Genomic DNA, 12,267 nt, shown 5'->3' with positions numbered 1-12,267 from the left:
CCTTATAAAAAATAATCCATGGCTATAAATTATAGAAACAAAAAAAAAAAAAGTGACTATATTGTTATAAATCCAACCAAAAATTGAAGTTTGATAGATGTAAAAGCACCCACAACTAACATTGGATAGCACATGATCAAAAAACTTAAATTTGTAAACAATCTTAAAACCAAAGCAATAAAAATTGGAATTGCATATAGTCTTATTACCCATAAACACCTATGAACTACAAAGATTCATCATATGATAGATCTAAAAACACCCACAACTAATATTGGATAGCACATGATCAAAATCTTAAATTTGTAATTAATCAAATCCTAAACCCAAAGCAATAAAAATTGTAACTGCATGTAGTCTTATTAACACCTACGAACTAAAAAGATTTGTTCTTTCTTAATTTGTTTCCTAATCTTACATGAAGTTAGCTCTGGAGAAGTTCATCGTGTTGGGATTGTGAGCCATGAATTGGATCATCAATTGTTGCTTTTGGTTTACCGTTTTGAAGAGACTAAAAGCATTTGCTTTTGATCAAACATCATCTTCTCCGCAAATAGTTTTTGGTTTACGCGTGTGTATTTTCGGTTTTAGGTATTCTACACAAATAGTTTTTGGTTTATAGTTTTGAAGAGACTAAGAAAAGAGGGAGAGCAGTTCTTAAATAGGAGAGAGTAGAGACGGTGGGAGAGTGTTATTGTATTTGGCTAGAAGTCTAACTTGGGTTAGGGGTTTTTTTTTTTTCATTAATTAATTATAATATTCGATAGGATACTTCCTTCATCCATTTATATAGAAAGCTAGATGATGATGATGATGAAGATTCTGTATCTATAGTGAGGAAATTGCTACAAGAAAAAGTGATTTTGATTCTCGTCAGATTCCTATATCTTAAACATTTACATATAGTATTAACGTATAACCATGATCCTTGTCTTTGTTGTTCCAGACATGAAACAAACTCTTTGTACTTTTATTATCAAGTGTCCACAACGTGTTAAAGTGAAATACTTCATATCCCATTTCCTTAAACTTCCTTAAAATTTTAATTAAACATTAAATTAAAATAGCATAGAGTTGGCTTTGATTTGGTATTGTAGACTTGTAGTAGGAAGTAGAGTTTTAATCGTAGAACTCTTATGATATGGAGGTTTAACCAAAACGTTTCTTAATATTTTGATAATTATAATATTTATTTAAGTAATGTTGATGTGTAAAATTGTGAAGATGTCAAATGTTTCGGTTATATATATATATATATATTAATTTATGATTTGACTAATTCTTTATATATTTTATTTAAAAAAAAAATAAACATAATGATTACAATTTGATAAGATGGTTTGTGGTTCTTAAGTTCAATTTGACTCACTTATCTTTCAAGCAAGCTTTCAATGAGTTAATGTTGAATTGCATTTGAATTAAAGCTTTGAATATTTAGGGGAAAGAACAATAGTTCTACCGGCTCATTCTCAAATTTTGGGCCAAACTAAAGGCCCAGAGTTGGTTTATTTGTATAAACTAGGCTTTCGTTTTATTTGACGTGCATGTCTAAAAGCTACACTTGCTCAACAATTCATTGAGCTTCGTTCAACATGCAACTCTGTTGGGCCTCCTCATACGCCCAAACCTAAACCAAGAAAAGCACAGGCAAACTACTAAGAAAGCTCCCAAGAAAAAAAAAAAATAGTAATTTATTTTTTAAATGAAACTTATCAATTTAATGGAAATAACATTTGGCTCCAAATCGATTTTGAGCTATCATTTTCAACCCATTATTATATAATGATTGATAAAATTATCCATGTGTATTATTTAAATAAGTTACACAACTCATTAAAAAGAGTTATATAATTACAAATACACGTAAATAATCTTTTCAATTATCACATAATGTATTGGAGGAAAATAACTCCAAGCAAGTTTGGATCACATTTGATGGTGGAATAGTTGTGTTTTGTAGTATCCAAAAATGATATATACTTTCGTGGCATAGCATACAATCATGAACATTGTTCTCATTTTCTCTCATTTCTAGGAAGGAGGAAGCCCATTGTAAAGGGTACTCCTAAATAAGAAATCAAGTGCGGCTTTATCTTTAAAATCTGTAATATTCAAGGAGGAATTGGGTAATAACAAATCATGGTTATATATATATATATATATATAAGTACTAGGGATGGCACATGCATTGAGTAATAGATATACAACCTTATCCGATTCAAATATTTCGGGTAATACCCAGTTTTTTTATGGGTAAAACTTAACTTGACAGGGTGTTGGTATTACCCAAATTGTTCGGGTAGGGTAGGGGTATTATCCAACCCCGACCCATATTAATTAAAAAAAAAAAAAAAAACCCTAAACCTCCCTTACCGTCACTCTCCACACTCTCTCCGCCTCTCCGCCTCTCCTCATATTCTCTCTCTGTCTCTGTCTCTGTCTCTCCTCACCGCTTCGTGTTGTGGGAAGGTTCTGTCTCTCACATATACACATATTAATTTGTTTTGACATCGATTTTGCGCTTGATTCTTGTTCCTCGTTCTCTGCGAATCAACTGGGTCTTTCTACCACTCTCTTTCCTCAGGTAAATGACTCATTCTTTTTCCCTCTTTTGCTAGTTTGGTTTTTTGTTCTTTGCTTGTTGTTTACTTGTGTTGTCTTATTGAATTTATCGTCTGGGTGTGTGTTAGATTTTGGTTTTAGAGTTTGAATTCAGCTGGGTATGTGTCGAATTTGGTTTTTGATTGTATTAAGGTGTTTGGTTCTATATGGGGATATGTCTATTTATAGAGAGGAGTGAATCTGGCTAAGTTTTTTCACAAACGGAGCATGTAAGACTTAGTAATTCTTCAAGCATTCTCAATTTCTTGTTTAATGGCTGAACCTTTCTTTAAAAACTAATAGTCTGTACTCTGTACACATTTGAAATGCAGTACAATTCTGATGTTGAGTGTTGACAAATTTATTTGACACTTGTGGATAGGATTCTGATATTGACAAATTTCTGTAAAATCTGTGCTAGGTCATTCCTTTTTATAACTTAAATATTCTACTGCAAAATGGTCACTTAAAATTCCTCTACAATAACAGATGTGTTTATGAGTAGAAGAATAGGCATTTCACAAGGCAGCATTAACTTTATTTGCTTAATCTCATTCGGAGCAACACTTTTCTGAGTTTCCTTGAATTGCATGCATTATTTAGGATTGAGAATCTAAGTTTTGATGCAATTTTACATGCTGATCTTTGCTACCATGGAAATAGTAGTGTTTTGTGATGATACAATATGTAGTTTAGATGACTTTTATTACTGATACATACCTTCATGTTAAGGGATTTTGTGAAATTTATTTTAGTAGTTGGCATTTGCTTGACAAACAACTTAAGAGGCAGAGGAAAATATTGCTCAGTGAATTGATTGTGTAATTTCTGTTTCTATTTGGTATGCCTGCGGTTTTTTTTTCTTTCTGCATAGTTGTTGTTTTCTGCATAACAGGTCCTTGTTCCCCTGCATTTGTTTCAGGGTTGTACTGCTTCTTTATTTCAAGGTTGTCTGAAACAGGTCCTGTGAATAACATGTGTTGCTTCTTTATTTTATTTTATTTTTTAATTTTTTTTATCTAACAAAATTTCTATCTCTATCTCAAAAAAAAAAAGAAAAAAAGAAAAAAGAAGCAGATACAAACTAATCAATAATTTTTTTTTTAAATTTTTTTATTGATTAGTTTTTTTCTTTTTTAAGATAAAGCTATTGGTTAGTTTTTAAGTTAAAATGTTTTGGATTAAAAAAAAATAAATAAATGGGTTTTAGGTTTCGGATAGGGTATGGATATCCATGGATAATAAATCCGGGTAAGTTTCAGGGTTGTACAGCGTAACCATGGAGGACAACACAACCTCAACAGCCCCAGCTCCAGCTCCAGCTCCAATGTGGAGCAGCATAGTGAAGAGCCAACCACCTCCAAAGCCCAACCCTGAAACTCCAGCCCCTTCAACCGGAGTCTTCGTTGTCGTCGACAACAACAACAACTGCAACTCCACAAAGGGCATAGCGGTGGCCGTAGTCGATGCCAACGCCTTAATCGAAGGTGGCGATAAACTCACCCGTAGTGCCGATAAGTTGGTCACCGTCCCTGAGGTCATGGCCGAGGTCCGTGACCCTGCCTCCCGTCACCGCCTCTCCTTCCTCCTCCCTTCCTCCCTCCACTCCATGGACCCCTCCCCGGACTCCCTCAACAAAGGTATTTCTTCCCTTTCCCTTCCAGCCAGAAAATAAATAATCGTTTTCTCGAGAAACTAACAAGTTTCTTACGATTTGATATTAACTCATATTTAAAATAATGGTAGGGTAGCAAGGTATGCTGAAATGTTGATCTTAATCTAGCTGAGTACTAATATTTTAATCTAGGCAACTAGACATGTATTTGAAAATTAATCTCGAGTTGGAATGATAGTCTCTGATTATTATTATTTTTTTTTTCGAAATTTAATTTGACAGTTATAAAGTTTGCAAGGGCAACCGGTGACTTACAGACGCTATCAAATGTTGATTTAAAATTGATTGCATTGACTTATACATTGGAGGCTCAGATTCATGGGACCAAACATATTAGGGACTGTCCCCCACCTGTCCATGTGGTCAATGCGAAAAGATTACCTGAGAAGGAATTGCCAGGCTGGGGTTCCAATGTGCCCAATTTGGGAGAATGGGAAGCATTAGAACGTGCATCGGTTGGGGTTGGGGATGGTGGTATGTCGAATTCCAATTCAAGAATCCTACCTTTGCAGGACTTGAACTTGAATATTGTGGATGATAAGGAGTCGGAGGATGGTTTGAAGGTTGATTCTGAGAATCAAGAGGGTGAGGTGGAAGGTGGTGTAAGTGGGGTGAGGCCTAGGAGATTTTTGCCAAAGAAGAAAGAGGTAACGATTGAAGGGAAGAAGATGGTTGCGAGTGGCATTGATGCGTCTCAAGGAGAGTTTGATGAGGATGCTGGTGATTGGATGCCTGCTGTTAGTCGAAGTACTCATAGACGGTTTCTTAGAAGGAAAGCCAGGCGTGAACGTTATGAGGCGATGGCTGAAAAGGATGCTCAAGAGGATGCTGAAAAAAATAGGGATAGCAATGTTGTTGAGGATGGTAGAAGCTTGGAAAATGAGATTAAGGAGGGGGAGAATGGTGATGAAAGTTTATCTACGATTTTGGAACAAATGAGGTTGGAAGAAGAAGAAGAAGACACGTCGAATGGTCTTCTTCCAGAGGGAAATGAGCTGGACATATCTTCTGAGAGGCTTGGATCCAGCAATCCTGAATTAGCTGGGGCCTCATTTGAGAGCAATGAAGCTGAGGTAGATGGTGAAGATGAGGTTGATATGGTTAATGAAGGATTGGGTCATGTGGAGATGTCAAGCCAGGCTGATGAAAGTGTTGATGCATCCTATGTTGATGATGGTAGTAGTGAGCAAAGCTGGATGCTGAGATCGTTGTCTGAGTCGAGTGTGGCCTGTGTAACTAGTGACTTCGCAATGCAAAATGTTCTTCTACAGATGGGTTTACGCTTGCTGGCACCTGGAGGAATGCAGATACGACAGCTGCACAGGTATATATTTCATATACACTTCATTGGTGATTACTAGTTAGTGTTATCTTTTGCATTTTGTTGTATTTATTTTCCTCTCATCCATCCCCTATTTTTGGCTAAAGAAACGTAGAAATTATGTGCATTGACGACGCTTCATATTAAGTGATGCAAACTGTCTTAATATGCTTCATCTGGATTATTGGTCTGAGTGGTGTATACTGTTATCCTTTTTCTCAACCAGAGAATCTGTTTTTATCTCAATGAAATTTTTACACCATATATATGCTTATCTTTGACAGTTCTGTCCTTCCAGGTGGATTCTGAAATGCCATGCATGCTATACAGTGACTGCTGAGATTGGGAGGATTTTCTGTCCAAAGTGTGGAAATGGTGGCACTTTACGCAAGGTAGCTGTTACAGTTGGTGAAAATGGAATTGTTTTAGCAGATCGTCGGCCACGGATTAGATTGCGCGGCACTAAAGTAAGTATATCCAAATGTGTGACTCACAGGAATTATTATGCTTCTAATTGTAGCTTAATTCTGTTAGTTTCTAACTAGCAAACACTTGTTCTATACAAGTGTAGTGTTCTCTATCTTGTTCCTACCATTTGATTGTTGCGTACTTTGTCTTATTATCACTGCTTCCTGCCATTTGGTTACAGAAACTATCCCCTCCTTACTGGTTCCTACCTATTATGATGAAAATATTAATACATTATAGAGGATAAGTATTTTTTGGATTTGTTTGGTGGATATTTCATTCTCAAGGCCTTTTAGAATCCAGATTGGAGCTTTACTGGCTATTTGCATGCATGTGTTTTGACATTTGTCCCTCTGCAGTTTTCACTGCCTTTACCCCAGGGTGGAAGGGAGGCCATTGCCAAGAACCTCATCTTGCGTGAAGATCAACTCCCACAAAAGTTTCTTCATCCCAAGACAAAGAAGAAAATGAATAAGCAGGTTTGTTTTGGTTTGTGTACCTGCTGATTCTTGTATTTGTAATTTTTCATTTTTTTTGGAGATCATGTCTTAATCATAACTGAGACTACTGTATATTTGATTCTCAGGGAGACGACATCTTCACTGCAGATGACTTTGGCCGCCATGTTGATAAAAGAGCCCCCCTGCAGCCTCCTGTAAGGAAGGCATTAGCAGTTTTCAGTGGAAAGAGGAATCCTAATGACAACCATTTTTCTCGTTCTAAGCATTAGTTGGTTAACTGAAATTTTGTTCTCTCTGTTTTCTTGGATAATGTATCAAAACTGGTTTTGATATTTAAGAGTTTAATGCCACCAAAGTGGTGAAAGCTTTGTCGTGTTGAGTGAGACCTCTAGTGAACTGTCACCTATGATTACTATGTTCTATAGATATTTTACTTAAAATGTGAGCACAGTTTTGGTGTATGATAAGTTAAAGACTTGAAAGCATTTTTTTTTTTTTTTTGAATTTTCTGATTAGCGTTTTGGTGCATTTGGATCTTTTTAACTAATCATTGCCTTAAACAGAGGGCTTTAATTGCTTTGGGATGTGTTTATATCTCGTGGCTCGTGGGATGATAATTTAACTTCTCGAATCTTTTGGTAAGCTGTGGGTTGGAGCATTTTAAGTGGGTATGCCTCCATGGATCCGATGACCAATGTGTGTACATCATACAGCTGAGATGTTGGGAGTTGGGACTAGGAATATAATGAAAATTGTTCCCTCACATTTGTTGATGCACGTTCCAATTCCGTTTGCCCATAATTTCACCAGTGATGTCTACAGTTTTTATTGATATTTACTTTTAGAACTTAAAATAGGTGATATGTTTGTATGATATACAATAAGGAGTAGATGAGAATTATCATCCATAATATAAAGATGACCTATAATATATATTAATAAAAGTTTATCAACAATAAGGAGCATATGAGAATTGTCATCCATAATATAAAGATGACTGTAGGCTACATTTTTGTACATTTGCGTACTCCTTAGAAAACTTTTGCAGTCTCACATCGAAGGAAACTTTTTCCACCTTTTGCCTTATAAGCTGTGAAGCAAAGAAGTAGCCCACAATGACCTATAATATATATTAATAAAAGTTTATCATCACCTTCCATAGATCATTGTAACATTAAGAGGGAAGGGATATGTATGTGTGTGTATGTGTGTGTATATATATATAGATAAACTTTTGTAGTACCATGGATCAACAATGGTATAATAAGAGCTTTGTAGACTTGTAGTTCAAGTAACACATTCTAATATTTCCAATGCATTTTAAGTGGCACCTCCTTGTGTATACAAAATATTACAGCACTAGTGACTATTGCAAGAGCTAGGAGAAGACACATTCAATTGATTTTTGTGAATGTTTAGACAACTTATTTTTATTGATTTATTTTGTTTAAGAAACAAACTGAATGAAATTACCGTTGCAAGAGTATAAAATTGTCATATAAGATGAGGACAAGGATGAAGATTATTATTATTTTTTGGAGAAAGAAGATCTAGAACTTTTATTAAGATGAAAAAGCACTACATTTTGGAATTGTTGTAGAACATCTTCCATCCAAACTATTAGATTTATGATACTTTTAGCATGTTTTGCAAGATTATGAGCGACACTATTGCCTTGGCATCAGGTATGCGTGAGAAAATCTCAACAACTTTATCACATACATTTGAAAGTTGCTAACATATATTTTGCATCTTGGAATAGATTACCAAACGGAGCAAAAAGATTCTTCTGTAGATTCAATTATCTCAATGATCAGCTCAGAGCCTCCCTCTAAAGAGAATTCGAGGACTCGGACTACCGCTACAGCTTCCACTTTAGCCACCGAGTGTGGTACGGGCAAGAGGGGTTGATTGGTACGAATTTCATTTCGCCTATTCTAGATTGCCCAAACAAACATAGCAAACAAGTCTAGATTATTGTCTTCGTTCAGAACTTCTTGTACGTTATATAAAGTATAAACCATGGTATTACTTATTCATCTCTTTAAAGATAGAATCTATAACACTTAAAAAAAGAAAAAAAAATGGGGACAATTATTGAATCACAGAGCTAGTTCAATGAAACTAGGTGCATACTTTTTGGGCAGGTGCAAAAATATTTAGGTTTTTATTTTTTTGAGCTAAAAAAGTACAGTTAAAAAGACAAAAATTAAGAATTTTTACTATTTCGATTTGACTTAGGTGGTATATTAGGTAAGACTTGGTAGCCAAAATATTTTCGGTTCAAAAATCAAAAAGAAAAAGTTGGTCTGTTTAAAAGAATACATAATTAAATTAGAGTATAATTTTTATTTTGTATCAAAAAATTAATTTTACACCTTATCTCATTAAAATAATAATAATGTTAAAGACACATAAAAATACTCAATTTTGTATCACAACTCATCATGTGACAAGTTGTGAGTGGTTGAAGTGTGTCCCTACATGGCCCACCATCATACATCCACCAATCACTATTTGTCATGTGGCAAGTTGTGGCACAAAATTCTGCATTTTTATTCATCCATAGCATTACTCTAAAAAAAAAAAAAAAAAATTACACTTTGTCTACTCCTATAAATTATTCTTGAAAAAAAAAAAAAGTCTACTCCTATCGTTAATTGTTATTTTATTTTTTAGTACGATTGTTCTTTTTAAAATGTGAGGAATTGTGGATTTCAGTTAATTCAACTAATAAAATTTATGATAGTTGAATAAAAGATATAGAGTTCAATCCCCGCCTACACCAAAAATCGATTAATATTTTGGTCTGATGATAAAGAACTATCATCAAGAATAGACGCCATAGGTTGAAATTCTCTAAAAAAAATGTGAGGAATTATTTTTCCAATTGATATTTGTTAATCAAGTGATTATCTAATAGTATTTTTAATCACATTTTCTAGTGAGACACAAGATTAAATATAACACGGTTGAAGAAAATCTTGTCCAACATATAATTTAATAATACTAAACTCAATAAGACATATGGTATACTGCGATTAGTGGGGCATAAAGTGAAATATTGAGTGTGAGATAGAGGATTTTTGTTCAATATATAGATACAAATATTGATGTGAGGAGAAGATTAAGAAATTCTTTGCATTATTCATATTAATTCCCTATAGGATATTGGAATTACACCAATAAAATTAGAGATACAAAATACTTCATAATTTGTCACTATTATTGAGATGGCATATTATGGTATATGTATAAAAAAATTAGTTTAACTTGTATGAGATTTATGATTGATTATTCAAGTACCAATACTACTCGCAAAGAATCTACTACTGTTGAAGTTAACTTTAGTTGGTAAATATTTTTTGTTGTTAAATACGAGACTTGAGTTTGAATACTGACTACATCAAAACCAATTGGTACATTAACTTGATGACAAAAAGTATTTATTATAGAAAGCACATTAGAAAATCAAATATATTGTATTCATAATATATATTGTAGGGTCAGGATTTGTGGCCCAAGCCCCAAAACAATAAAATTTGTAGAGCGTGGGTGATAGAGCTAGATTAACTATGGAGCTCACAATAATTGATTATGGCAAGTAAGTATAAACCAGCATAAAAGTATATGTAAAGACTAAGCGAGTTTGAATCCGAAGAGACTTCTGATAAATTGAATACAGGTTACAGTTCTTAGGATTACAAATCGACCTCCCTCTCTTTTAGGAGTCATTTTTCTTTATATAACATCCTCCTCCTTCATCTTCATCGTCCACTTGTTCTTTATCTAGGTTTCTACTTAGGTGCATGTCATGTCATGTATCTTCTCCAGCTTTTTGTGAGTGGTGGTAGATGAGGTTACCCTGTTCAGGGGTCTTCTCGACATAAATGCGGCCAGAAAAGTTGTTGCAATGCATTTAATACGGTAGTAACAGCTTTTCCTTTAGATATTTCCTCATTTTTATCGTCTCCAGATATACTCAGAGCTTATCTTGATCAGTAGGAATGCTCGGAAGATCATTCGGACCTTCTACACGTTCGATTGATCAATACTATTCGCGTCCGAGGAATAGAATCTCTTCGGACGGATGGCGACTCTTCGGATTGTACCCATCTTTCTTTTCCGGGTATCCTTCTTCCAGATGGACCTTGACCATACCACTTCCTTCTCTTCGGATGCATAGTAGTCCTCAAATGGGGCCCTAGGCCCACTACGTTAGATTGGGTCCTTCCCCCTACATATATATACAGATATATCAGTTCATATTGATGGGAAAATATTATTAAATTGGTGTTGTTAAGCCTTAATAAAAACTTATTTTTCCTTTTGTTGTGAAAAAAGAAAGTACCTTGGTAGAGTGTGTCATTTTATAATAGCCAAAAAGAGACATTTGTAATGTTAGCGCCACTTAAACCCGCCTCGCCCTGCGTATCAAATGGGGTAGGCACAATGGCTAATTCTTCCCCCTCGAAACAAGTTAAGGGTGGGTATCAGGGGCCCCATCCATACACCAACTTGATTATATTATATATATTATAGTTTTTTTTTTTTTTTAATAATGCATATGTGTGCGTGTGCGTGTGTGCATGTATGTGTATGTTAGTCTTTGTGATTTGAATCTATAATATAAAGTGTTGTATTATTTACTTTAGGTTTTAAGAATTGATTTTTTTTTTAACTACTGTTTTATGTTTGAATATATATATTGTGGGGTCCGTGGGCCTGATAGCCTCAGTCCATCATATAGCAGGCCCAAGGCCCATGCCGAGGAGCGCAAGCTATTTCTGAGGAGAAGGGGAGAAGCCTATTCTCTTGAATCCACGCCGAGGATACCTTGTCCTCGGCCTGACAAGAGTGATTTCAGGGAGTGGCTAGCCCCAAAGTAAGCTGTCACTCTCGCATTTAATGCACTCAACTAACCCTCCTGGCCGCATTAATGGAGAGGTAACCCCTTGGCAGGATAACGTTGGTCAGAGTGAGCCACTTGAGTATCGATAAAGCCTCTGATGGGATGGACGACCAGAAAAGAAGGCGAATAGACAATCAACAGATGGAAGCAAAAGATAGGAAGATAAAAACTATAAAAGAAGAGCTAGTAAAGCCAAAAAGAGGGGAGGAGAAAGAAAGGCCTCCTCGACCACAGGCCGAGGAGCATTCCCTCATTTGTAAGAAAACACTTAGCCATTTTTAAAAATAAGTTTGGGCATGGTGATCAACGGCCAGCACCTAAGCCTGTCAGCCCACTCTCTATAAATGTATTGTTCGGGCTTGTTGGGCTGAAAACCCAACACTCAATTCAAATTGAGTCCTTACATATATATATATATATATATATTTTTTTTTTTTGGTTTTTTTTTTAATACTTGATCGGTTGAATTATAATGCTTTGAGAACTTGTTGTAATATTAAAACTTTATTTATTTATTTTTTATGTTTCATGACCTAAAATTAATGTAGGATATATTATGTAATCAAATTTTAATAAATATTTCAAATATATATATATATATAGAGAGAGAGAGAGAGAGAGAGAGAGAGATCTAACTGTTAAAGTAAATAAGGACAAAACCCATCCCAAAATGGGAGTAGGTCAAGATTCGAGGGAACATGTCTTGCTGCTATCCCTTTAGCCTCATGCTAGGCTTGGTGACCATATTACCCATTGAGTAATGCTACATGCACAACAAAAATGATAATTTTTTTCATACTTATTGAGTTGGCAAGTTTTCATTTGTTCT

At 34.9% G+C, this 12,267-nt stretch overlaps 1 protein-coding gene across 3 annotated transcripts; it reads left to right on the top strand.

The window, feature by feature from the left end:
• Nucleotides 1–2,349: 2,349 nt before the first annotated feature.
• On the top strand, nt 2,350–7,011 carry LOC112004666 (RNA-binding NOB1-like protein). 3 transcript variants are annotated; one of them, XM_024036901.2, is made up of 7 exons: nt 2,350–2,584; nt 3,524–3,562; nt 3,864–4,241; nt 4,499–5,600; nt 5,896–6,064; nt 6,425–6,544; nt 6,652–7,011. In XM_024036901.2, the coding sequence occupies exons 3-7, from the start codon at nt 3,881–3,883 to the stop codon at nt 6,793–6,795; spliced, it is 1,896 nt and encodes a 631-aa protein (XP_023892669.1). In that variant the 5' UTR covers nt 2,350–2,584; nt 3,524–3,562; nt 3,864–3,880; the 3' UTR covers nt 6,796–7,011. The 3 variants fall into 3 exon arrangements, with proteins under 3 accessions (XP_023892669.1, XP_023892670.1, XP_023892668.1); XM_024036902.2 differs by lacking the exon at nt 3,524–3,562 and having other exon boundaries at nt 3,812–4,241; XM_024036900.2 differs by lacking the exon at nt 3,524–3,562 and having other exon boundaries at nt 2,351–2,584.
• Nucleotides 7,012–12,267: the final 5,256 nt, after the last annotated feature.

Source organism: Quercus suber, unplaced genomic scaffold (genome assembly GCF_002906115.3).
Source record: "Quercus suber isolate HL8 unplaced genomic scaffold, Cork oak 2.0 scaffold_79, whole genome shotgun sequence".
Lineage (NCBI taxonomy): Eukaryota > Viridiplantae > Streptophyta > Magnoliopsida > Fagales > Fagaceae > Quercus > Quercus suber.
Note: the sequence above shows the minus strand (reverse complement) of the source record. Positions and strands in the feature narration are given on the sequence as shown.

What these genes read in the sequence shown, in the direction of transcription:
- LOC112004666 (XM_024036902.2), top strand. Translation starts at nt 3,881, where the DNA reads ATGGAGGACAACACAACCTCAACAGCCCCAGCTCCAGCTCCAGCTCCA. An exon ending in CCCGGACTCCCTCAACAAAG is followed by an intron (nt 4,242 to 4,498) that starts GTATTTCTTCCC and finishes TTAATTTGACAG; the next exon opens with TTATAAAGTTTGCAAGGGCA. An exon ending in CAGATACGACAGCTGCACAG is followed by an intron (nt 5,601 to 5,895) that starts GTATATATTTCA and finishes CTGTCCTTCCAG; the next exon opens with GTGGATTCTGAAATGCCATG.